Genomic DNA, 26,593 nt, shown 5'->3' on the forward strand with positions numbered 1-26,593 from the left:
ACCTCCTGCCCACAAGGGCACAGCTGCCCCAAGGCAGCCCCCTGGGTCATGGAAATTATTAGACCAACCACCCTGAGACAGTTGCCTTCTATTCTTAAATAAGCTACCTCTACTAGAAAGGAAAACACAATACAAGGGACTTCTCTCCCTACAATGACTCTCGCCCCCATCCTTCCCACACGGCTTACTCCTACACTTTTACTGTTTGTAGGAGAAGGAAAGAATACTCCTATTATTAAAAGAGGAGCATTATCTTTGAGACAAGGTCCACATCTGCCAACCTCATTGATTCCAAATTTGCATCAATTAATACCCCGAGAGGCTAATGTTTCAAGAGATATACTCCGCTGTACTCTATGGCTTTCAAAATATATATGTATTTTAGGGCAACTTTCAAAAAATAAAAGCATAAGGCTAATTTCCCCCAACTCATTCACCACTAACTTTTCAGTCTCTGCCCAAACCTAGTGTTTAGGTTTTGGGCCTTCCCATTAGCATGATATTAAAATCACCTAGTGGTTATCACTCAACTCAGCTATCTGTGGGTATTTTATGCCAGGAAACCACTCTTGCGACTGGTTTCACTTAAGCTACTCATTTGATTTTATTTCTAATGGTCTCAGTTTTCTAAGGCATGATTTCTTTTGTCCCATGCACTATAGGAAAAAGAAGGTGCTATGCCACGTTAGCCCCGAGTCCTCATAGCTACTCAGTCTACCTTCAAACGAGGGAGGTTAACTATTCACTTGAATGTTTCTAGTTTTCTCCACAGATCATTCTTCTCTAGCAAGAGGTTTGGATTGCTTTGCTTAAAACACTATTTATCTCAGTGACTGTTTTAGAAGATGCTTTGACTTCTTAAGATGCTGGCCTAGTTCAGGGCGTGTATCTCATACGTGGAAAAAGATGGTATGAATAAAATCTAATAAAATAAACAGACATTCTAAACTATTTCTTCCACGGGGAATGTGATCTGGTCCCTGACAGGGAAGGAATCAAAGAATATAGTTTGGATTCTTTGGTCTTTTTCGTGAGCTCTTTGGCACATCTTCTGCCAAAAATGGCAAGTTCAGAGGCCTGAGGGGGCAGGCCAGCAATGTAAATGAGTGTGCTGAGCGTGGTGGGGCCTCTGGAGACTGGAGAGCAAGCCCAGGCAACTGCTGCTCAGGATAAGTAAGTGAGTTTACTCTTCCTCGAGGTCCCAAATTTTCAAGAGAAGTCAGAAAGCCAGACTTGATATGAAATGTGTGAATGTTGACAACTCACTAATTAAAAGTCTTGTTTGGCTCTGTCAGAATAGCTCTGTGGGTTGGGAAAGCCACTTGTTCCCTCAGAGTGAGACATCTGCCATCCAACTTTGGGCAGATGTAGAAATGTGGAGGAGGAAGCAGGAAAGGGAGCCTCAGGGCTCCTGACTGTCCTCCAAACAGGTGCCTGGAAGGTGATCTCTTTCCTTAGGGGTGAGAGAAGTATGGGTTCTCATCCCTCTGGGTCCTGATGAATAGGTAATCCTACCTTGTCTTTCTACTTATGAGGGTAAAATGAGCCCAGGAATAGCCACACGAGTTAAATCTGACCCCCTGATGGGGTTTGGATCAAACTTTCACTTTGAAGTCTAGCCTCACATATAAGATGTAGACAAGGTACCATTGCCTTTGCAGTTCAGTTTTAATAAGAGGCCCAGCTTCTTGACCGCTTATGTCAACACTAGGGCTGGGATGGGAGAGGATAGAAGAACCCATCTTCACTCATTTGAAAAATTAAAAACCTTATTTAGATTAGCAAGCTTAGGGTTGGCCTGCAATGAGATCAAATAAGTCCTTCCGGTTGCTAAGAGACCCATAACTTAATCCCCTTCCCCTGATCAGCATGTGAGACTTAGCAGAAAGGAAAGAAAATGAAAGAGGTTATGATAAAGCTTTGAAAATATTGCCAAATTCAGCAACTGGAAAATCTCACCTTTCAGACAGAAAGTCCCATGGGAGGTGAAAGACTCCCCTCCCCAAGCTTTTTTTCCTACACTGTAGCTGAAAAATTAAAAAATTCTGGAAAATAGCCTGAAGGAAAGTTAGCATTTTTTAGTAAGTCTTCAAGTCTTCCCTTTCTTTCCTGAGATCTTCCAGCCTTGTCATCTTTAATATCAAACATCATACATACCTCAGGAACTTGATTGTCCACTGGAAGAACTGTGATGTTAAAGCAGATCCCGTGCAAAGTGCCGCCATGTTGGTTACTGATGGAAAAGGCAAACTGCACATGTCCCGGATGGAGGCCTATATCTTGCATGGGTGGCATGTAGGCCACTTTCATGTGGTTCACAGCATGCTGCAAAGCAAATTGAGATGGACATGTGAGTGCCCATCTTCAAGGATCAGAGATTTTCAGAGAACTAGGTCCCCGAGAACCATTATGTTGACATCGAACACTAGAAATGCCACTTTGAAGAGTCCAAAATCTCTATTTTATAAATCACTTTTTCTAAAACCAGGAGGAAAAAGAACAAAGAAAGTAAATATGCCAAGTGCTCGAAGTCAGCACAACTCTATAAAAGACAGGAGATGTGAATTTTGACCCAGCTTCACCATAAATTAGCTATGTGATATTGGTCAAGTTAACTAAACTTTCAAGGCCTCTGTTTCTTTATCACTATAATAAATGAAATAATAAAGTAATAGTACTGAGCACATGGGGTTTACATACTCATTTGCAACATCAGCTACTGTGAGATTAGGCAGAATTGGCCCTACAGACAGGGGTAGCTGCTGCCTAAGTATTCATCATTATCACTGTGACTCTAGGGGAGTTTCAGGGTAGAGTCCACAGGAAGGGGGAGAAGGTTGATGAAGATTTGGGAAGGCAGTAGGTATTATACTTTGAATATGTGTCCCCCCAAAAAGATATGTTGAAGTTCTAACTTCTAGTACGTCAGAATATGACCTTATTTGGGGATTGGGTTGTTGCAGCTGTACTTAGTTAAGGTGTGGTCACAGGGAAGGGTAGTGCCCTTTATGGACTGTAACTTGTGTCCTCATAAGAAGAGAGAGACACATAGAGAGAAGACACACAGGATGACAGAGACAGAATGGAGTGATGATCCACAAGCCAAAGAGCATCAGAGAGTCCAAAGAAGAGCAAGGAAGGCTTCTACAGGGTTTCAGAGAATCACAACCCTGCCAACATCTTGATTTCAGACTTCCAACCTTCAGAACTTCGAGACAGTGAGTCTCTGTTATTTTATGCCACCCAGTTGTGGTACCTACAGCAGCCATAAGAAACTAATATGGTAGGATCCTGAGTTGAATGCGTTGGAATAAAACCATAAGCACCAAGTCTGTAAATCAGAGCCCTGCTACTGGTAAAACAATACAAAAGGCTGTGTTGAATTATAGCAAGATTTTGAAATCATATCCAGCTCAATGAAGCATTGTCAAATAGATAGCACATCCTAGTTAAAAGTGTTCAAGCAGACAGAATGTAGACATCAAGCATTTGATGCTTTTGACAGATGTCAAAGGCCAACATTCTTGAGTCCAACACTAGGAGTGTCATCCTTTCTCTCAGAAGACACCTCCATCATGTTTGTCAACATTTTAGCATAGCATCATACCTGAGTGAATGACTCCAGTCCCAGGGCTGCAGGATTTTTGGTCAGCTTTGGGATGCTATCCACCATGAATAATTTCCCAGCATTCAGATGTCTAAAGAGAAATACAGGAGAACACATCAGTTAATTTTCCAGGCAAGAAACAACTAGTCAAAGAGCCTGCAACCAACTTTTCTGAAGCTACAAATGTTCATTGTAAGAAGAAATCAAATGTTCCATCTTTATATTCTCTCCTGCTGTTGTGGGGGTTCTAGCCTTCAGTCCAGAGTTATCAATGCCATTCTTATGACTGCAGAAACTATGTACAGAATTTTCTGCTTTGCAAAGGAGATCATTCTTATCATTCTAAAAAATGTTTCCTTGCTATCGTGTATATGACACAAGCCTCAGGTATACTCATGTCACTTTTCTGATTGGGGTCATACAATATGACCATTTTGTGGCCTGCAATGTCTGAAAATAGTGTTATAAAGATTCAATACCTTTTAATAAAAAGTCAAAAATAACATTCTCTTTAGAAAAAAAGAAATGTTGTATGAAAAACAGATTAAAGACTCTTTGAAGCTTACCTAAGCTGAAGACACTACCAGTAGCAGATCACTTACCAATTAATACAGCTTTTGAAGGAAGGTATGAGATAAGTTTGAGATTACAATATATGTGGACTTGAGTACAAGTTCATGTCTGACCAAGAGAACAACTGAACCACAGTACTGTATAGGGACACTTGTGACTCAGTCCTTGGACACAACCCTCAACAAATAGCCCAAGTGATGACTTCTCAAGAGATACCTGTGGCCGAAAGAGAAAAACGGAGGTGTCGTTATCGTGTAAAGAAGCTCACTGTCATATTCTGTATCTATAAAATGTAGATGTTTCTTAGTTATGTAGGCCACCTCAGTTTCCTTGACAACCAAATGCCGAGAAACTCCAGGAGCCTCTTTTGGAAGCTGATCATCCACTGGAGTGATATGGATGGTCACCACCTGGAAAGAAATTATCTGTGCCATTAATTTGAAATACACCAAAGAAAATGTCCCCACAGTCCCCCAGTCATGGTGAAGATGCTATTCAAAACTCCCATTTGTAATATACTTCCACTGAAATGATTCAGGAGCTATTAAGAACTTGGGCCAAAAATGGAACATTCATGCCCATTTAATGTTATATTTTAAAAATAAAATTATCACAAATATAGTTAATGCCATCATGAAAGCTACAGAACAGGCATATGATACACAAAATATGTTCCTGATTTTATTTCGATTTCTCCCTTCCACCAACAATCTATGCTTTCTTTTGCTACCACCCTCTACTCAGTCATTGATCCTAGAAACCTTGTTATGACTTTGGTTCCTCCTTCTCCTGTGACATGTAACACATCTCCAGGTCCCAGAGTTTTTGCTTACCAAATTTCCTATGCCATGACCACACCCCGCCCCCACCCCAACTGTCATTCCCACTCTTACTGCTCTAGCTTCCACTCTCATTCTTTCTTCCCTACATTATTGCAATAGCTTCCTGTGAACCCTAACTCCAGTACCTAATCTCGACTTTACATATTTCTAGTGCTCTCTTTAAAAAAAAAAGCAGGCCAACTCGGTTATTCATCTCCCCAAAAAACTAAACAACCACTCAGATTAAATTATTCAAGCTCCTCAGCATAGCACCCAAGACCTCCACAGTTTAGACACACTCTATATTTCAACTTTATCTTGTGCCACCTTTCAACATTAACCCAGGACTCCAGATGAGCACAAGATACCCAGTTGTAGTTCTCAAGAAGGCCTCTATGCTCTGGATCATGCTGTTCCTTCAGTCTACAATGCTTTTCTCCTGCTTTCTCCAGCAACCTCAGGCTTTCTTACCCTTGAGGACTTTTTTTTAAAACTTTGCCCAGTTTCTTGGAACTCCTGGATGGCTCAGTCAGTTAAGTGTTCAACTCTTGACTCTGGCTCAGGTCATGGTATCAGGGTCATGAGACTGAGCCCCGCATTAGACTGTCCTCTCAGTAAGGAGTCTGCTTGAGATTCTTTCCCTCTCTCTCTCTCTCCCTCTGCCCTTACCCCACCCCCCACACATGCTCTCTCTCTCTCTAAAAGAAATAAATCAATCTGTTAAAAAAACAAACAAACTTTGTCCAATTTCTCAGTTGGAATTGTTTCTGAATTTGGCTTATCCTTCAACAAATATTTTACTGCCTTATAGTATTAGTAGTCCACATGTCAGTCTCTCCTAGACTGAAAGGTCCACAAGGGGAGAACCATAGCATACTGAAAACCCTGTGAAATTTGTCAGTGGGTAGACAGTTAAAATGCAGAATATACCACTCAGTAGCTATTAATCTTGAACAAGTCATTCAACTTCTTGGGGTATCAGTTTTATTGGTTAGTTAAGTGTAACAACAATAATCTCATAGAGTTGCTATGAGGATCAAATATCACCATGTAGATGAGTATCTGGCACATAGTAGGTGCTCAATAAATATTGTGTTCATTTTGGCTGCTCTGCAATTAGCATGGTATTTTGTAGGTAGATGATACTTCATTGGTGTTTGCTAACCCAGTCAGTATGTCCTATCTGTGATTTTAAAAACTTAAAATCGTACTCTCAGGGTTTGGGATCATGTAAGAGGGCAAGGCAGTTTTGCCAAACAACTTTTATAATCACATTTATTTTTTTTCCCCAATAATCCATGACTGTTTGCGAGAAAGCAATTACGAACTCTCTCCCGAAACCGGACATCTGTTTGGCATCATGGATCTTTGCACAGCTTGATGCACGAGGTATTCTTACCCTGATTCTAGTTTTAATATTGTTACCAAAGCACAGATCAGCAATGCCAGTTTTGTCTACAATAATGGTGTTCACAATATCTAATCTGAAAATGAAGAAAATTCCTTTTAAAATTGATGCACAGAGCAAAAACTATGGCATAGTTAAGCTTTTCTGTGATAAAGCCTGGGACACCGGCTTGGTCAGCTACAAGCTATGCTCCCTGGGGCAAATAATTTTACCCCTCTGGGGCTCAATTTTTCTCTCTAGTAGCACAGTGAGTATCTAGTAGTAGGTGCTCAATTAATTAATCCCCTGTCTCCATCCTTCATTACTTTTACAAAAGCATACAACATATTTACTACTCCGTTACAAAGCATTTCAATAATTAAAAACTAAAGCCAGTTATCAAAATAAAAGAACACAATGACAGTCATTTCTCCAGTCTCCTGGAGTCTGTGTCACAATTTTTTTTCCAATTACAGTTTTTTGCTAATCTACAAAGTTCAGAAATTCTCTATGGGGCCTCCCAGCCATAGTGTGCATCAGCAAGGCTCCACTTAATTGAAAAACTGGATTTAATATGGAAACAATAGTTATTGTGCCTTCAAAGAGACCATTTTCCATGCTAATTTATTCTCCAATGTGTTCTTTGTATAAAAAGAATGTACAAGCATGCTTTTTTATACCCCTGTAGTAATTCTTGGTGGGCACATTTTTCAACATGCTTTATGATCACTTAAGTTGATGAATCTTTACATATTTATGTATGTTTAAACAATTATTGTATGTGTGTCTGTGGGTAGGAAAAATCCTATTTTAAAAAAACTCCATAGAGAAATAAAGAATCCTCATTGTACTGAAATTTGGTTGTAAAAAAGACATTGAACAGCCATTCCCAGACAGTGAGAAAGTAGTGCCCAATCATGGGCTCTTGCTGCTGGCTCTCCCTGCATCCCTGCAGTCTACTTACAGCCACAGGCACCTGCACACACACTTGAAGAGAATCTGAATATAAAGTGATAAATCAGTACACAAAATGACAAAGCCTGACCTTGACCCTCAGGATCAGGGTCCACATATGATACTCCGACAGCTACTATCTGACTTTCTTAGCCAGAAGCCATCAAGCCTTGGTTCTTGATCCTTTCTCTGCCTCAGCTTTGATTTTGGTCTGATTCATTATCTTGCATCTTCTTTTGAGATTATCCGGTGCTATTTCTCAGCCCCAGAAACTAATACCCACGTTAGCTTTGCCAACCCCACTTTCCATTCTGACTTCTGACAAATGTCCATGCCCTGGATGCCCATTCTCATCCAGTCATGTCCAGTTGCCTCCTTCCACTTGAACTACAGGCCTTTGTGGCACCTGCTTCCTTTCTTCCTCCATCTCTTAGTCCTCTTCCTATTTCTCTCATCTATCCTTATTTTCCATTCTCCATTTTACTTCTTTTTTTCTTCAAGTTTTTACTTTTATCACCTAGTGCTCATCACGACAAGGGCATGCCTTAATCCCCCTCACCAATTACACCTCCCCCATCCCATTTTACTTCTAATATCACTTTCTCCTAGGTTTAAGATCTCTTACAGCTTAAGACCTAAAAAGCCCTCTACTGAGAAGGATAAGAAAGGAAATACTTTTCAAAAACAAACTGAGCAGGCGAGGCTTAATTTGATGACAGTAATGACAACCAAGATAGAAAGAGAGAGGGGGTTTCTTGCTGATGTGTAGATATACTGTTGGTTGGTGTGTCAGTCAACCTCTCAGAGGAGCATTCAGTAGAGAAGGACTAGAGGAGGGAAGGGGCATCCCTGCTTATGTAAGTTCTTTCCTGCTTTATGCACATTGTGTCTCACCTGAGGAGATCCTTGCTTTCCATCCACCATAGGGAATAAACTTACAACTGGATCTGCAGAGTTTGGTCTGACCTATTTGCCAAGATTCAGAAATAATTCTGTTTCAATGAGGTTTTCCTACTCTAGGGAGATCTCACATCCCCATTTGATCAATAAATATGAGATAAATATAAATAATTCTATACCTATGTTGCATAAAATATGTAATAGCAGAAGAGGAAAAAGAAGTCCTGAGCTTTCAGTTAAAAAAAATACATAATCTGCTAAAAGTGATATGATATTCTAGTCAGAAGCAGGTCAGTTTGAATAGCTACAATAGAAGATTTAAAAATAAATCCTATTTGTCGTCGCCATTTTGCATCATCAAGTCAACCAAGGTCTCAAGCAAAAATGCAACCTAGAAATGGCATAGAATACACTGACCAAAAAAGGGAGTTGTTATTTGGAAAGGAATTGATTTGTTATTCAATATGCAGATGAATTAAGAATTTTCTCATTCATTCTCTATTCCCTCTTAACAGGGATCACCTTGTTCCTTCAGTTTCTGGGCTCTCTGACGTCATTCTTCCTAATCATCCCTTTTTGTTACCTTTGTCTTAGCAAACAGATGAATAGCTCAGTCCCCTATATAGTGGCTAATGTAAGTGACAGTGACATTATGAGAAGCCTTATATAGCCAATAGGGACATATGCTTTAAGAAATCATTCTAGAGGGGCACCTCGGTGGCTCTGTCTGATAAGCGCCTGGCTCTTGATTTCAGCTCAGGTCATGATCTCAGGGTCATGAGGCCAAGCTCTGCAGCTGGGCTCCATGCTCAGCAGGGAGTCTATTTCCTCCCCCTTCTCCCTCTGTTCCTACCTAAAATAAATAAGTCTTTTTTAAAAAAATCATTCTAGAGCTGGTTCTAGATTTGCTTAGATTTCTACACATGCTACCTTCCAAGATCATAGGTATAAAATGCTTAGCAAGAAGAACTATATATAGTAAGTGATCACTTATTTTCAGCTGTTTTTCCACTCCTACCACCAGCCATGCTCTCTTTATATGGAGACTCCCTTTTAAGTTGATAGTTGTCCAGATCCTACACTAACTTCCTTTTCTATAATTTCTATATGAGAATGCCTCCTTAAACTTATTTCTGTATCCTGTATACTTAAATGATATACTTGAGTGGTGGTGAAACACATAGTTCTTCAAAAGCAACAATAAATAATAACTAATTTATCTATTGAGTGCTTACCATATGCCAGAAAGCTCAGTACTTTATATATAATTATCTCCCTTACCCTCATAATTGCCCTATAAGGAAGTTGAAGTATTTACCTATTTTACAGGCGAGGAAACTGAGGCACAGGTCAGGTCAAGGACAGGAGAGAAACATGGGCAATGTAACTTCAGAGACTATACTATACCACTTACACATAAAATGCCAGTGTTTTCCTGAGTGTTATGAGGCCAGCATATTTGGTAGGTGTTCTGCAAGGGTCCCATGGTTAAATAATCTTGAAAACACAGCATAACATAACACGGAGTTTTTACAAGTAATTTACAAATGCAATATTTACAAATACAATACTTTACAAACACAATAATTTACAAAACATATTAGGAAAGTAAAAGATAGAGAAGACATGCAAAGAAATTGACTTAACCTTGTTGAATCCATTGCTTCTCAAACTTAAAATCTTAAGACCTGATTTTTATAGTTTCTAATGACACCTCCCAGAACGGCTATCTGTGGATTAGAGTTGAGGACAGTATTCAGAGATAGCTTCTTACCTGCGGCACTGAGAGATTTGGAGGTTCGTGGCTGTCCCACAGGACAAATTCAAAAGAGTCTTCAAAGATCTCTCCACCAAAGTGACGATAGTAAATGATGCCATTAAATAGATCCCTCTGAAGGAAGCCAGGGACAGGATAGCCTATTCGGTCCACAAAACATCACATACTTTTGTAACAATCTCCCAGATGTTGGAGTATAAACTTTGGACTTACCTTCGAAGTACTTTCTGCCTCATATGGTGTATGCACCCAAGGAATTTTCATTAAATATTATATTTGTATTATATAATAATATAAATATATTATATAATATAATATTAATATTTATTTATATTATTATAATATAATATTAAATATTATATTATCAAGGCTTATAAATAATAAGCAGAAAAATTAAAGTTGCTACACCTATCTGAAAATATGTAGAAAAAATAGCATTACAAAAAATATTTTTTAGGAACACAGTCTTAACTAACACTAACTGCTTTATCACTATTATTTTGTTACTCCTGAGTACTTTAAGAAATAGTTATGGAATTATTCTGATAAAGCTTAAACAAATGTTATTCAGGAAATTACTTTACCAATATTTAGAATAGGCCAAACACTTCTCTTCAAACTTATTTGTTCTATCATCTTGCTTGGCAGACATAATTTTTCATAGTGTAATAGTCAGCTTGAGGGCTGGAACTTTCCAGATGCACAAATTCGAATAGATCAATTTAACTTTTCTAGGTGTGAGGTTTCCCATCCATAAAATGAGAACGATCATCATATCATACCTCATAAACTTGATGTTCACCCTTGTACAAATTCTGGCGCCAACAATCTTCACTGTTCAGAACTTACCTATCAGCCCTGGACCTGGTTTCTTCATGATTTCTCCAGCTTCAGGAGGTTTTGTGATATTAAAGAAGATGTAGTCATCACTGGAGTCCATGTCTGATGCTCTGAGCATGGAACCCTGGATCGGTATGGTTTGCCCCTCCTCCAGTTCAATCACAACATTGCTTATGAGGAATGGGGGACTGTCATCTTTAGGCAAAATGTTGATGGGAAACTTATGGCGGATGCTATGTTGGCCATCAAATATCCTGAAGATCACAAAGTCTTTGGTGGAATCACTGTCGTCATGATGATAACGAACAACTCCAGCCTGAAGGTCAGCCACAGTGAAGAGAAATCCTTTCCCACCTGATGGAGACAGCAGAGATGGAGCTGACTGAGTGAGGGATGCCAAGAGAACAGCTGTGGTGAAAGCAGCCATAGAGAAAAGGGCGTTAAGGAAAGAGGACCAACCAATTCATGCCTCACTTAAACAGTCTTGTTTAGTCAGCTCTGGACCTCCAAAAACCTGGTTTTGAATACTGGCTATAACACTAATGAGTTGTGTGGATTTGGGCAAGGTACTTAATTTGTTTGAGACTCATCTGTGAAACAGGGTTAATACTACCTACCTCATATTCCCTAGTAAGGATGAGAGAATTTAAAAAACAGTAAGCCTACAAAATATGTTGATTATTAAACTCATTGTTGTCATCCTACAGGGCAGCACCTCTTAGAGGGGCAGTCTTCAACCAGGAGCATTGGTACCAGCTAGGATGTCTTTAGAAATGCAAGTTCCATAGATAGGCCCCAGCAATCTGTTTCACTAAACTTCCAGGAGAGTCTAACACATGCTAAAGTTTGAGAATCACTGGCTTATTGCCCAAAAGCTAGAGCTCTGGTATCTAATGGCCTCAGTTCAAAGCCCAGTTCAGCCATTTTCTAGGTAGATGACCTTAAACAAGTCAACTTCTCTAAATCTCAGGTTCCCCATTTGTAAAGTGGGAATAATGATACTACTTCATTTCATAAAGCTGATATAAGTATATAGAATGCTTTGTATAGTATCTGGCACAAAGAAAATACTTAATAAATATTAGTACTATTTTCTACCTCCTCTGAGCCACATCATCATGGGCTATCACTCTACTCTTCATTTCTACAGTGCTAATAAACATTGCTTCACTCTGTATAGGTGATTACAATTCTTGATGACAAGTGCCCCAGTGGTCTCCCCACACTATATGGTTGTTTTAAAACCCTGAGGAATAAGTGATTAAACATTTGTGTAATAGACACTGCAGGTTACTTGTCCAGTAGCCTCTTCCTGCTTCTTCACCAGTAGCAGAATCCTACTTTTATTTGGAATGGCAATATGAGCATTATAAAATACTCAGGTTCCCAGACACCACTGCATCTGGGAGGTAATATGTGCTTGGTAGATTTAAGTGGAACCTGTTGTATCAGATTTCTGTGAAAAGCTATTAAAGAGAGAAAATTAATTGACATAACTGTTTCATTGTCCCTCTCTTTCTTCCTTCCAGGAATGCAGACCCAAAGTCTAGAGGTGTATGCATTAGCTTGTGACCACTGACAGAGCAGAAAGAGCTCCTGGCCTCATGGATCTGGAATGCCTACCTCTGGGCAACTTATTACATGAGGAAAATAGATATTGAATTTTTAAATCACTGGAACTGGGTTTCCTTTACATGTAACTGAACATCCATCCTAATTAATACACCTAGGCTTAAACCAATCTCCTACTCTCCTGGGATTAGACAAGAGAATTTATCATTTCATTTTTGATTTCAGAAATCCTAATCACAAATGATAATAAATAAGAACCCCCTTTCTGCATTATGCATTATACCAAAAGGATAACTGAATTAAATCCTCTGAGCTCATTATAAGGAATGGACTATACTATCATATGACATGAATATTATTTTTGTTAGGGCTTACTGCCTTGTTAACTACTATCCTTGTAACATAATTCACATAACATAATGTTATTAACATAATAACATAATTACCAAATATTCAAAAAATAAAGTTTCAATACATTTTTCTGAATCAGAGAAATGAGAGGGAAATATTTTATCTTCCAGTGGGGGTAAGATCACAAGTTAAAGAATATATTTAGAAGGAGTACTACCTGGCATCTGAAATTTAAATATGAGCCAAGTACAGGAGGCTATTCATAAATGGTCATCCAGGGGCACCTGGGTGGCTCAGTCCATTCTAACTCTTGATTTCGGCTCAGGTCATGATCTCAGGGTTGTGATATTGATCAAGCTCCACATCAGGCTATGTGCTGGACATGAAGTTAGCTTAAGATTCTCTCTCTCTCTCTCTCTCTCCCTCTGCTCCTCCCTCTTCAATAAATAAATAAGTAAGTAAATAAATGGTCATCCATTGATGTGAGCACCCTAATGAAAACGCTAAGATCTCCAGATTTTCTGGATATGACAATTTATTTAAAAATGAGGTCTAAGGGGCACCTGTGTGGCTCAGTCATTTAAACATCTGACTTCGGCTCAGGTCATGATCTCAGAGTCCTGGAATTGAGCCCAGAGTCAGGTTCCCTGCTCAGCAAGGAGTCTGTCCCTCTCCCCCGGCTCATGCGCTCTCTGTCTCTCTCTCCCTTAAATAAATAATTAAAATCTTTAAAAAAATAAAAATAGAAAAATAGAAATGAGGTCTAAGACAGAAGTTTTCTTTGAACTTTCCTTATCTGGGGAAAACTTTCCTTATCTGGGGAAGGAAACTGACATCCAAATCCAGGAGGCACAGAGAACTCCCATCAAAATCAACAAAAGCAAGCCAATACCAAGACTTACTGCAGTAAAATTTGCAAAATACAAAGATAAGGAAAGAATTCTGGAAGCAGGAAGGGGGAAAAATCCCTAACCTACAAAGGAAGACAAATCAGGTTCACATCAGATTTCTCCACAGAAACCTGGCAGGCCAGAAAAAGTGGCATGATATATTGAACAGGCTAAATGGGAAAAATATGCAACCAAGAATACTTTATCCAGCAAGGCTGTCATTGAGAATAGAAGGAGAGATAAAGAGTTTCTCAGACAAACAAAAACTAAAGCAGTTCATGACGACTAAACTGCAAGAAATACTAAAGGACACACTTTGAGTAGGAAAGAAAGACCAAAAGCAACAAAGTCTAGAAAGGAATAGAGAAAATCTCCAGAAACACAAACTTTACAGGTAATACAATTAACTTGTAATATAATACAAATACGAATAAATTCATATCTCTGAGTGTAAATAGAATAAATGCTCCAATCAAAAGACATAGGAAATCAGAATGGACTAAAAAAAAAAAAGATCCATGTGTACTGCCTACAAGAAACTAATTTTAGACCTAAAGACATCTACAGATTGAAAGTGAGGGCTTGGAGAACCACCTATTACACTAATGGATGTCAAAAGAAAACCAGAGTAGCCACACTTAAAACAGACAAACTATAATTTAAACCAAAAACTGTAAAAAGAGATGAAGAAGGGCACTATATCATGAGTAAGGGCTCTTTCCAAGAAGAAGATCTAATAATTGTAAATATTTATGCCCACAACTTGGTAGCACCCAAATATAAAATCAATTAATAACAAACATAAAGAAACTCATTGATAATAATACAATAATAGCAGGGGACTTTTAACTCCCTACTTACAGCAATGGACAGATCATCTAAGCAGAAAATCAACAAGAAAATAATGACTTTGAATGACACATTCTTTTTAAGTACACAGAATACACATTCTTTTCAAGTGCACAAGGAACATTCTCCAGAATAGACCACATATTGAGTCACAAATCATCCCTCAACAATTACAAAAAGGCTGAGGTCATACCATGTATATTTTCCGATGACAAAGCTATGAAATTTAAAGTCAACCACCAGAAAAAACTTGGAAAAACCACAAATAAATAGAGGCTAAAGAACATACCACTAAAGAATGAATGCGTAACAAGGAAGTTGAAGAAGAAATAAAGAAATATATGGAAGCAAATGAAAATGAAAATGTGACAGTCCAAAACTTTTGGGATGCAGCAAAAGTGGTCAATCAATGTGATATATACCACATTAATAAAAGAAAGGGTAAGAACCATATGATCCCCTCAATAGATGCAGAAAAAGCATTTGACAAAATAAGGAATCCATTCTTGATTAAAATCTTCAACAAAGTAGGGATAGAGGCAACATACCTCAACATAATAATGATCATATATGAAAAACTGAGAGCTATTATCATCCTCAATGAGGAAAAACTGAGAGTGGACAAGGATGTCCACTCTCACCACTGTTATTTAATACAGTACTAGAAGTCCTAGCCTCAGCAATCAGACAACAAAAGGAAATAAAATGCTTCCAAGTCAGCAAGAAAGAAGTCAAATATTTGCAGATGACATGATACTCTATGAAGAAAACCTGAAAGATTCCACCAAAAAAGTGCTAGTACTGATAAATGAATTCAACAAAGTAGCAAGATACAAAGTCAATATACAGAAATCTGTTGCATTTCTATATGACAATAATGAAGTACCAGAAAGAGAAATCAAGGAATAAATCCCATTTACAATTGCAACAAAAACCATAAGATACCTAAGAATAAACCTAATGAAAGAGGTAAGAGATCTGTATTCTGAAAACTATAGAACACTGATGAAAGAAATTGAAGATAACACAAAGAAATGGAAAAGCATTCCATGCTTGTGGATTGGAATAACAAATGTTGTTAAAATGTCTACACTACCCAGAGCAATCAACATATTTAATGCAATCCCCATCAAAATACCACCAGCATTTTTCACAGAACTAGAACAAACCAACCTAAAATTTGTATGGAATCACAAAAGACCCAGAATAGCCAAAGCAATCTTGAAAAGGAAAAGCAAATCTGGAGGCATCACAGTTCCAGACTTCAAGCTCTATTACAAAGCAATGGCACTGGCACAAAAAGAAACACATAGGTCAATGGAATAGAATAGAGAAGCCAGAAAAAGACTCTCAACCCTATGGTCAACTAATCTTCAGCAAAGCAAGAAAGAATGTCCAGTGGGGAAAAAAAAAACAGTGTCTTCAACAAAGGATTGCTGTACAGCAACATGAGAAAGAATGAAACTGGATTGCTTTCTTACACCACACACCAAAATGAATTCAAAATGGATGAAATACCTAAATGTGAGACAGTAAATAGTCAAAATCCCAGAAGAGAACAGAGGCAGCAACCTCTTCAACTTCGGCCACAGCAACTTCTTAGTAGATATGTCACCACAGGCAAGGGAAACAAAAGGAAAAATGAACTACTGAGACTTCATCCAGATAAAAAGCTTCTGCATAGAAAAGGAAATAATCAACAAAACGAAAAGGTAACCTATAGAATGGGAGAAATATTTGCAAATGATATATCAGATAAGGGATTAGTATCTAATATCTATAAAGAACTTAGCAAACTTGACACCCAAGAAGCAAATACTCCACATAAGAAAGAGGCAGAAGACATGAGCATTTTTTCCAAAGACATACAGATAGCCAACAGACATGAAAAGATACTCAACATCACTCATCACCAGGGAAATGCAAATCAAAACCCCTGTGAGATATCACCTCACACCTGTCATAATGGTTAAAATTAACAACATAGGGAACAAGAGATGTTGGCAAGGATACAGAGCAAGGGGTACTGTCTTACAGTACTGGTGAGAATGCAAACTGGGGCAGCCCCATTGTAAAAACAACATGGAGGGTCCTCAAAAAGTTAAAAATAGAACTACCCCATAACCCGGCAATTGCACTACTAGGTATTTACCCAGTGGATACAAAAATACTGATTTGAAAGGATACTTGCACCCCAATGTTTACGGCAGCATTATAGACAATAGCCAAATTGTGGAAAGAGCACAAATGTCCATCAACTGATGAATGGATAAAGAAGTTGTGGTATATACATATATATAATAAAATATGTGAACAGAATAGAGAAGCCATCAAAAAAGATGAGATCTTGCTATTTGCAATGACATGGATGAAGTTAGAGGGTATTATGCTAAGCAATATAAGTCATTCAGAGAAAGACAAGTATATGATTTCACTGATGTGTGGAATTTAAGAAACAAAACAGATGAACATAGGAGAAGAGGGAAAAAAAGGAGAGAGGGAAGCAAACAATAAGAGACTCTTAACTATAAAGAACAAACAGGATTAACAAAGGGGAGGTGGGTGGGGGATGGGCTAAATGGCTGATGGGTATTAAGGAAGGCACTTGTGATGAGCACTGGGTGTTATATGTAAGTGATGAATCATTAAATTCTACTTCTGAAACTAGTATTACATTATATGTTAATCAACTAGAATTTAAATAAAAACTTGGGGAAAAAAGAGAGAAAGAAATGTGACCCAAGAGATGCTATGTACATCCTGTCAAATATGATCTGCCTTTGGAGAAAATACTGCTCAGATTCTCTTCTAGGTCAAACAGACTGGTGTTTCACCTCTTAGTGTAAGCCGTCCATGCTGCAGGCCGCCCACGGTGACCAGCCGGACAGCATGGATGTCATCGTTGTCGACAATCTGGAACTGCTCCCAAGTGATAGCCCGAGACTGGCCCTCTAGAAGACTCAGACCTATAAGAGAAAACAGACAAGTGTCCTGGAAAGTTCTATGACATGCCAACGTGTCTACTTTAAGACAAGATTAATGAATTTTCAGTCACAAAACTAGCTGAAAATTGTATCTTTGAAAGCTTTACAAGAAATTGGAATTTCGTTTTTATTTTTAGAAATTTTTTTTTAGGATTTATTTATTTATTTGAGAGAGAGAGCAAGTGTGCAGAGGGGAGAGACAAAGGAAGAGGAAGCAGGAATCTCAAGCAGACTCCATGCTCAGTGGGAGTCTCATGTGGGGCTTGATCTCATGACCCGGAGATCATAACCTGAGCTGAAGCCAGGAGTCAGATGCTTAACCAACTGTACCACCCAGGCACCCCATATTTTTAGTAATATTTCTACTTTTCAATAAGATTTTATTTATTTGATTTTATTTGTTTATTTCAGAGAGAGAGAGAGAGAGAGCACAAACAAGGGGAGTGGGAGGGGGAAACAGGTTCCCCACCCAGTAGCAAGCCTGACTCAGGGCTTGACCCCAGGCCCTGGGACCATGACCTGAGATGAAGGCAGACAGCTAACCAACTGAACCTCCAGGTACCCCATAATATTTCTTCTTTTAATACTATTAACCCCAAACTCACAACTTCTTCCTTATATATCCATTGGAGACATTGTGGTCCAGAAAATAAATACTAAAGGAAAGAAGAGATGTTATGTTCACAGTGGTCTCTAGTTCAAAAATGTCCACGAGGAATTTTTCAAAGATGAATCCAGAAATTTTAAGCAGGCAAAAGAATCAGAAGAGCTTTTCCATATGTTATGAGTGCAAGAGTAGCCCATAGGACAGAGAATGTAAAGTGGGTAACCATGCAAATACAGAGCTACTACACTAGCGGAGCATTGAGCGGTATTAGACGTGAAGAGTCTGACACTCTGCAATGACGGCTGAATTGTGTTCTGGACTCTAACAAAGAAGGGACCTTTGTAACTAAAGGAAATGAAATAAAATCTTCTCCTTGGACCCAGCATGCTGGAGGAAATGTGGGGAGAGGGTAAGTGCTGCTCAGAGCAGCCAGAATACAGATCCTGGATGGAACACTCCAGTGAAAATGCAGAGCTGAGCATCACTGCCAATGCCATTATCCAGGAGATACAGGAACTGACCTATTGCAAAGAATACAAAAAGGGAGCAAAGCAGGCACCTGGGTGGCTCAGTGGCTTAAGCCTCTGCCTTCGGCTCAGGTCATGATCTCAGTGTCCTGGGATTGAGCTCTCTGCTCAGGAGGAGCCTGCTTCTTCCTCTCTCTGCCGTCCTGTCTGCCTGCTTTTGATCTCTGTCTCTCAAATAAATAAATAAAATCTTTTAAAAATATTAAAATTAAAAAAATAAAAGGGAGCAATGCTTTTTGAGGAAACAAATTGATAAAATTTAAAAGTAGTGTACTGGTGGACCTGATGACACTTCCTTTCAAACCTGGTTAGCTTCTCCCCATCCCCTCTTGCCAGCTGTGACCATGCATGTGCTGTCTCAAAGCAACAGCCCCATTGGGAGCCCCACAGTCCCCACAATTGTGAAGTCCTGGCTGCCACCACTGCCTCATCTTCTGATGTGGCTGGTTACCTCAGCTGTCCTCTTGGTCAAGGGCCAGGTTGTGGCATGACCCACTCTTGTCACCACAGCCAGGTCCTACCTACACTAGGGGACCCAGGGAGTTTCTGTTGCAACAGCAAAGAGGGGCCAGGTAGCTCATCATGGACATGTGGGGAGCTAACATCCAGCGGGGCAAACTGACCATAGTGAGACAGGAGATGGGAAGGAGTTAAGAGAGAAACTATTCACCCTTTCCCCAGCCCAACTCTGACTCTTGCTACACACAGTGGCTCCATCTCCTCCTGGAGACACCAGCATGAGGGAGCAGTCAACTTCACTTTCTCACCAACTTAGTCTTGTCAACTTTTTGTTTGTTCCTCAAAACATCCATTCCCCCTCATTCTTTTTGGGTATAGGGTTAGTATATGACCTGCCTCAAGGGCTGTTGGCTGGGGAACCTGGGGTAAGCCATACAGTCTGGAGACAGAGAGAGAGAGAAAGATGGGAGGGAGGAAGAAAGGAAAGAGAGAAGGGAGGAAGAACAAACACATATAAAGAATCTCTGTGAGGGATGCCTGAGGGGCCCAGTCAGTTAAGTGTCCAACTCTTGGTCTTTGCTCAGTTCTTGACCTGAGAGTCGTGAGTTCAAGACCCGTGCTAGGCTCCGTCCTGGGTGTGGAGCCTATTAAAAAAAAAAAATCTCTGTGATTGGTAATAAGGGTTTTGAAGCCATGAGTGTATGGTACAGCATAATCCAAGGCATCGTGGGACACAGCAGAAGAACAAGCAAGACTAGAAGTATAGACAGCAAAATATTAAGAGTGGTTCTGTCTTCATGGTGGAGTAATAAATGATTTTGTTCATTCATTACCATTTCAATCATTTATTCATTACTATCCATTCATTATTAGTATCATTATTATTATCCATCCATTCATTCAATTTATTGCTTAATGTACTTGCCAAGTTTTCAGTGATGAACATGTATTAAGTTCATCATAACTGAAAATTGATTTAAAAAAAAATTGTCATGTCCCAAGTAGTCAAAACCAGATCTGGAGCTCTCTTAACAAGCTTGAGTTTCACAGATCACACAGACTATTAAGTCTTTATCTGAAGCAATAATTCATTTAATATATGATTATTACTAAACTTCGGGTTATCAATTCCTTCTTTTCTTTCATTATCCCTGTAACAGGTAGAGTAGGACAGAGAAACACAAGACTGCTCAACCAATGTTCTCATGACTGAAACTCACATACATGCAAACATGTGTGTGTGTGTACCCACATGCAAGGGCATACACACACACACACACACACACACACACACACACGGCAACGAGTTTAAGCCACCATGTGGGGATTTAAATCAGACAGAGATGTTTTCCCTTAACAAAACCTACGGCCACTACTTACAAGTATATTTTAAATGCTGTCAATGAGATCAATGGGAAAGGAGAAAAATCCTCATTTACATTCCACATTTACATCTGATCTAAATATATACATTGCATTAAAGATCACTCAGAAGTGACCTTCTTTTAAAATAAAGCACTTTAAGCTCTTTATTCCTGCATTGTGGCTTCCTTGCCTGTCTTAGAAACAGGACAATGAATTAGTCCACCGCTTCCTTCCCTCCTTCTGAATAGCGGTTGGACACCTTTTTGCTCTCTGTCCCGACTATAGCTCAGTCTCCCAAGTAGTCACTTTTTGCCTCATTCATTTGAAAGGTGCCTTTCTGGCTTATTTCTTCCAGAGGAGACACTTGGCTTTCCCACACAGGAATCCTGGATTTAAATTTCTCACCCTGCTAGTAGGAAAAACAAAACAAAAACAACGATCTGATTGCCTTCACCGGGCTGGGTTTCAGCTGCCTCTTGTGCGAAATGGGAAGAAAACGACCTTTCTTTCCTGACCCATATACTTTCCCATCTTCCCTTTAGGGCTCTGTGGCTTGACACACTCCACGGAGCTTCACCTGTGTTCCAGGACACCCGCGGGGCGTTGGTATCTGCTGTTCTGATGGAGATGTGGACTGTAATCGGTGCACTCCTCTCGAAGAAGAAATCATAAACCTCCACCTCCAGCTGCAAACAAACAGTTGCCTATGGATCACACATTGACAGTTTAGAGCATAAAATACCACTATTCCTGGGGCAGACTCCACAGTGGGAGGCAAAAGGTTAGATTTCTGCTGAAGCCATAACTCATTTTTTTAAAGATTGCTTTATTTATTTAAAAAAAAAAAAAAAAGAAAGATTGGTTTATTTATCTTAGAGAGAGAAAGACAGAGAGAGAGTGTGTGCGAGCGAGCACAGGGGGAGGGGCAGAGGGAGAGAAGCATACTTCCTGCTGAGCGAGGAGCCTGACATGGGGCTCAGACTCAGGACCCTGAGATCATGACCTGCACCAAAATCAAGAGTCAGATGCTTAACCGAATGAACCACCCAGGCGCCCCGCCTGATGTCATTTTCGACAACCAGATCTCACGTTTTCAGGCTCTAGATTTTGTTCATTAGTTAGCAGTATTGTTAAATTTTCCTCTCCATAAAAGAAGCTTTTAGCCTCAAATAGGTGAATACGGTGAAAAAGGGTCCCTGTATTTGCTCAAGAGACCAGCCTCGGGCCACTCGAGCCCGAGGTACAAGGACCAGAGCAGAAAATCTTAACTGCGGGAGGCTTTATTCCCCCAGGGGACACTTGGAAATGTCTAAAGACATTTTTGATCTCACAAATAGGTAAGCATGGTGGGCGGTCCTACCGGCCACTAAATAGTAGACAGAGGCCAGGGATGCTCCTACAAGCTACCACGCACAAGACAGCCCGCATAATAAAGAATCAGCCACTGCGAAATGCCACTGGTGCTGCTTTTAAGAGACCCTGCTCTAGAGGCATCTATCTTTCCAAACATATTTTTAAATACCCAGATTTTATTCGCTTCCATGAAATCCACAGCTAATAAATGGGGCTATATGAGAAGGTTTTTCATAAAGATTTTATTTCTTGGGGTGCCTGGGTGGCTCAGTGGGTTAAACCTCTGCCTTCAGCTTAGGTCATGATCTCAGGGTCCTGGGATCGAGCCTCATATCGGGCTCTCTGCTCAGCGGATAGCCTGCTTCCCCCTCTCTCTCTGCCTACTTGCGATCTCTCTCTCTTTGTCAAATAAAGAAATAAAATCTTTTTTAAAAAATATTTTATAAAATATTTTTAAATTTTTAATAATTTTTAATAAAATTTATAATAAAATAAAAATTTTATTAGATTTTATTAAAAGATTTTATTAAAAATTTATAATAAAATAAATTAAATTTATAATAAAATATAAATTATTTAATTTATATTAATATAAATTAAATTTAAATTATTGTTTTAATTAATAATATAAATTATTAATTATATAAATTAAATTTATAATAAAATAAATTTTTAATAAAATCTTTTTTAAAAAAGATTTTATTTCTTTATTTGAGAGACAGAGGGACAGAGGGAGTGAGAGGGAAAACCAGACCCCCTGCTGAGCAGAGATTTCCCGATACAAGGCTCCATCCCAGGACCTTGGGATCATGACCTGAGCCTAAGGTAGACTCTTTCCTAACTAACTGAGCCGCCCAGTGCCCCATTAAGTTTTTTTTTTTTTTTTTTTTAAGATTTTATCCCATTAAGTTTTGAACCTTCTTATGTATTATGCACATATTTTACCAGATGCTGGCAGGGAAGGATGGCATATAAGACAGAAATGCAAGGCACACGCCTACTTTTGAAGAATGTCCATTTGACACTGAATCGCCATTTGGTCCACCAGAGAGGATAAATTCTTAAATGGCAGCATATCAGCAGGTACTACCCCACCAAAGAAACAGGTTCAAGGGGGCCAAAGTAACAGACTAAAAATGGAACCACACCCAGGCGGGGATGTCTTTTGGAGGTAGAATGTCAGTATCTGTCAGGTTGAGCCATCTGAAATTGTATGTCACGTGCTCACTAAGAAACACTGTTCTCAAACCAACAGGGTACCTGGTAAAACGAGTTTGAATTTGCATGGTCCAAAAGAATGGACCGCCTTGACATTATAGTCCAAGGAATGCTTGGCTAGCTTCAGGAGCATGGGTCATTGCGCTGGCCTCGGGAGTCCTACCTTAGGTGACTGAAGGAGCCCAGGACCTCCAGCCCACAGAATCTGCAAAGCACCTAATCACTGAGAAAACTGAGAGTCACCTTCTTTTTTTTTTTTTTTAAGATTTTATTTATTTATTTGACAGAGAGAGATCACAAGTAGGTAGGGAGGCAGGCAGAGAGAGAGAGAGAGAGGGAAGCAGGCTCCTCGCTGAGCAGAGAGCCCGATGTGGGACTCGATCCCAGGACCCTGAGATCATGACCTGAGCTGAAGGCAGAGGTTTAACCCACTGAGCCACCCAGGTGCCCCTGAGAGTCACCTTCTAACAGCAATGACAAAATCACACATTTGACCAGGTTCTGCTTTAGCATCACATTATACCATGCCAGAAAAGACACACAGAAAGCAACCAGAGGAGCTGTGCTTTATTTAGGAGTTCGAGGTAAAACTGGACATCTAATGAGTAATGACCCGGTAATACAAAAGGAATGGGAGGCAAAAGGAAAAAAGAAAAAAATGGCTGCCACTTACTACGATGAAGTGAAGAAAAGCAAAGCAAAGGGCAAAAACATGGCACTTACAGTCAAGTCTTTTGTCTTCCCTGGAGGCTAAATGCTGAGAATGCCTAAATTAGATAGAGGGCAATTTGGAACGGCAGGCACACTCATTTTCCTTAATAAACCTGAAGTCAGGTCTGTGTCAATCTGCTCATGTAAACGTTCCATCCTGTTTGAATCAACTTGCTGGTAGGTCTGCAAGTTTGCGGAGGGTTATTATGTGCAAGACTGTCACCAGCTGTTCTCAACTCCCATCCAAAACAAAATTAGAGGGAAGAGGCTAGAAGAGCAGCAGAAGGTACTGAGATTAGACAGGAAGGAGACTTTTCTGACAGGAAAGTGTTTGATAGAGAAATTAGTCATCTAATGAGATTATGGAATCTCCTATCCTGAGTCAGGGGTTATTCATTAAAATTAAGGATCTCAGGGCATCTGGGTGGCTCAGTAGTTAAGCGTCTGCCTTTGGCTCAGGTCATGATCCCAGGGTCCAGGGATTGAGCCCCTGCATCAGGCTCCTTCTTCAGCGGAAAGCCTGCTTCTCCCGCTCCCACTCCCCCTGCTTATGTCCCCTCTCTCACTGTCTCTCTCTCTCTCTCTGTCAAATAAATAAATAAAGTAAGGATCCCAGTAAAATACTTCTACAAAGAAGGAATAATAGAATTTATTAATGAGGGGTGCCTGGGTGGCACAGTGGCTTGAGAGTCCGACTCTTGGTTTCAGCTCAAGTGATAATCTCAGGGTCATGGGATCAAGCCCCATGTGGGGCTCCACACTCAGCATGAGGTCTACTTGAGATTCTTTCTCCCTCGCCCTGACCCTCCCGCTTGTGCTTATTCTCTCTCTTTCTCTCAAATGAATAAATAAATCTCTAAAATAAAAAGAATTTGTTAATGAAAGGATTGTAGACAAAGTCATCTTTAACTCCCATGGTCTATGGCATGCAGAAAGACCATCAAGGACACTGGAGTTCTCAAACCAGTGACCTCTGGACCAAAAGTGGCCCTCAGAAATATTTCATAGGTGCCACAATATGTTTCAGAATTTTAAATATGTATCCTGTATTTAAAAGTTGAAACATTTTTTTACAAAATAAAAGAAAAATTTACGGATCTCCAACTCCTCTGAAGAACAAGAGCTAAGGCTACCCTGGGTGTGGCCTGATTTGTGTGTATTCACACAAGGCAGCAATCACTGGCGTGGGGGCAGCTGCCTCCCCTCAATCTCCCTCTCCCATCCCCTCCCCCTGCTTAGTATCCTCATTTGCATCACAGGCCCAGCTCCTGTAAGCATTTGAGTCTGCCTCCAGATTTACAGTGACTGATTCTCTTCTGAGGCACTGAGGGTACAAACTAACCTGAAGGTGATGAGAAGTGCCTGCATCTTCACTGACTGTGGATACCAGACAGGTTAGACGCTTCATCTCCCTTTCTTCTTACCTCATAATGTCTCCGCACAGAATGGCTGCTGTTCGGCGGCTGATAGGCTATCTGCAGGTCACTTAGATCCTTCCAGGTGAACGAGGAGACCGGTCTGGTATGATCCCACAGATGTGTCACATAACCGTCCAGCGGAGCTTTGGTGATGTTAAACACCAGCAAGGGCTTAGGGGTCTCGTCCTCTTCACAGTCCAGAACGGATGGAGTCAGGGAGGTCAGGATGAACTGATCCACTTCCAGAGTAAACATGGCCATGAACGCAGCCCTTGGAATCTGATTAGGAAAGCCAGCTCTGATATAGACGGGCAACCACGCACTCTCTGACTTTTGAAAAGGAAAAAAAATATGAAGGGGAAATAATATGAATGAAGCGATCACATACATGGCTAATAGTTTGGAGACAGGATGTCCAGCAATGGCCTGAAACCTGGCTGCCCATTAGAATCAGTGGACAGTTGTTGTTTTTGCTTTTTATTTTATTTATTTATTTGACTGAGAGAAAGTGAGAACACAAGCAGGGGGAGTAGGTTCCCCACTGAGTAGAGAGCCTGATGTGGGGCTCCATCCCAGGACCCTGGCATTATGGCCTGAGCTAAAAGCAGACAATTATCATCTGAGCCACCCAAGAGCCTGAATCATTGGAGAGTTTTAAACACATACTGATGCCCAAGCTTCATCTCTTGTGGGTTCGAACTTAATTGTTCCCAAAAAGGGACCAGAAAACTGGTATTTTTAAAACTCTCTGGTGGACTCTAGTATGTAGCCAGGATTGAAAGGGTACATTCATTTTGGTGTCAGAAGGAACTGTCCTTTTGAGTCTATGTCCAGCACTTGTGTGATTTTAAACACACTGTTTAACTCCTAAGCCTTTTCCCCCCTTTGTAAAATACAAATAGTGGGACCCCAAGTACTAAGTGAGGATTAAATGAGATAACCAAAGTAAAGCACTTAGCTGTGTCTGGCGTGCCCCACCTACCTCCTCTGGTCACCCTGCCCACTTCCTGCCATGTGGTTTGAAGAGGGCAAAGGCAGCATGAAGGAAAATGTCTCTGGAACTCAGTACCCACGCAACTGAAGGGTGGTGGCTCATCTGTCTAGTTAAGACCCTGAGTCCCCAGGTGACAAGAAGGTAATTAAAGCTGAAAGTTACCAATCAGGCTAGAAACACACCCTCAAATGAGAGAGCTATGAGCAAACATCCCCTATAATGGGGATGGCCAGAGAAACCAAGAAATTGCATCTTGGGATCCGGCTTTATGAGGAAAAGTCCTCAGAGCAGGAGATGCTGGTTATCATGGGATTTGGTGTTTTGCATTGTTAAGAATGACCCTTAATGATAGGAGTCCTATTATGTCCCATCCAGTATGCAGAACACTGGATATTGGACTAGAAGTTGTTATCCGTATGAAACGAAATGTAAAGAA

General features: G+C 40.0%; 1 protein-coding gene across 3 annotated transcripts in view; it reads right to left on the minus strand.

The window, feature by feature from the left end:
• The window catches only part of FREM1 (FRAS1 related extracellular matrix 1), a 187,797-nt gene that overhangs the window by 103,162 nt on the left and 58,042 nt on the right, over nt 1-26,593 (minus strand). For all 3 annotated transcript variants that reach the window (XM_082695032.1, XM_082695031.1, XM_082695033.1), the window contains 8 exons: nt 25,170-25,493; nt 21,041-21,149; nt 17,356-17,487; nt 10,869-11,213; nt 10,017-10,159; nt 4,397-4,590; nt 3,608-3,698; nt 2,158-2,325 (listed from right to left, as the gene is read on the minus strand). In XM_082695032.1, coding sequence (XP_082551158.1) covers nt 2,158-2,325; nt 3,608-3,698; nt 4,397-4,590; nt 10,017-10,159; nt 10,869-11,213; nt 17,356-17,487; nt 21,041-21,149; nt 25,170-25,493 — 1,506 coding nt within the window. The remainder of the gene's footprint in view (nt 1-2,157; nt 2,326-3,607; nt 3,699-4,396; nt 4,591-10,016; nt 10,160-10,868; nt 11,214-17,355; nt 17,488-21,040; nt 21,150-25,169; nt 25,494-26,593) is intronic.

This window comes from Mustela nivalis (assembly GCF_964662115.1).
Source record: "Mustela nivalis genome assembly, chromosome: 13".
Taxonomy (NCBI): Eukaryota; Metazoa; Chordata; class Mammalia; order Carnivora; family Mustelidae; genus Mustela; species Mustela nivalis.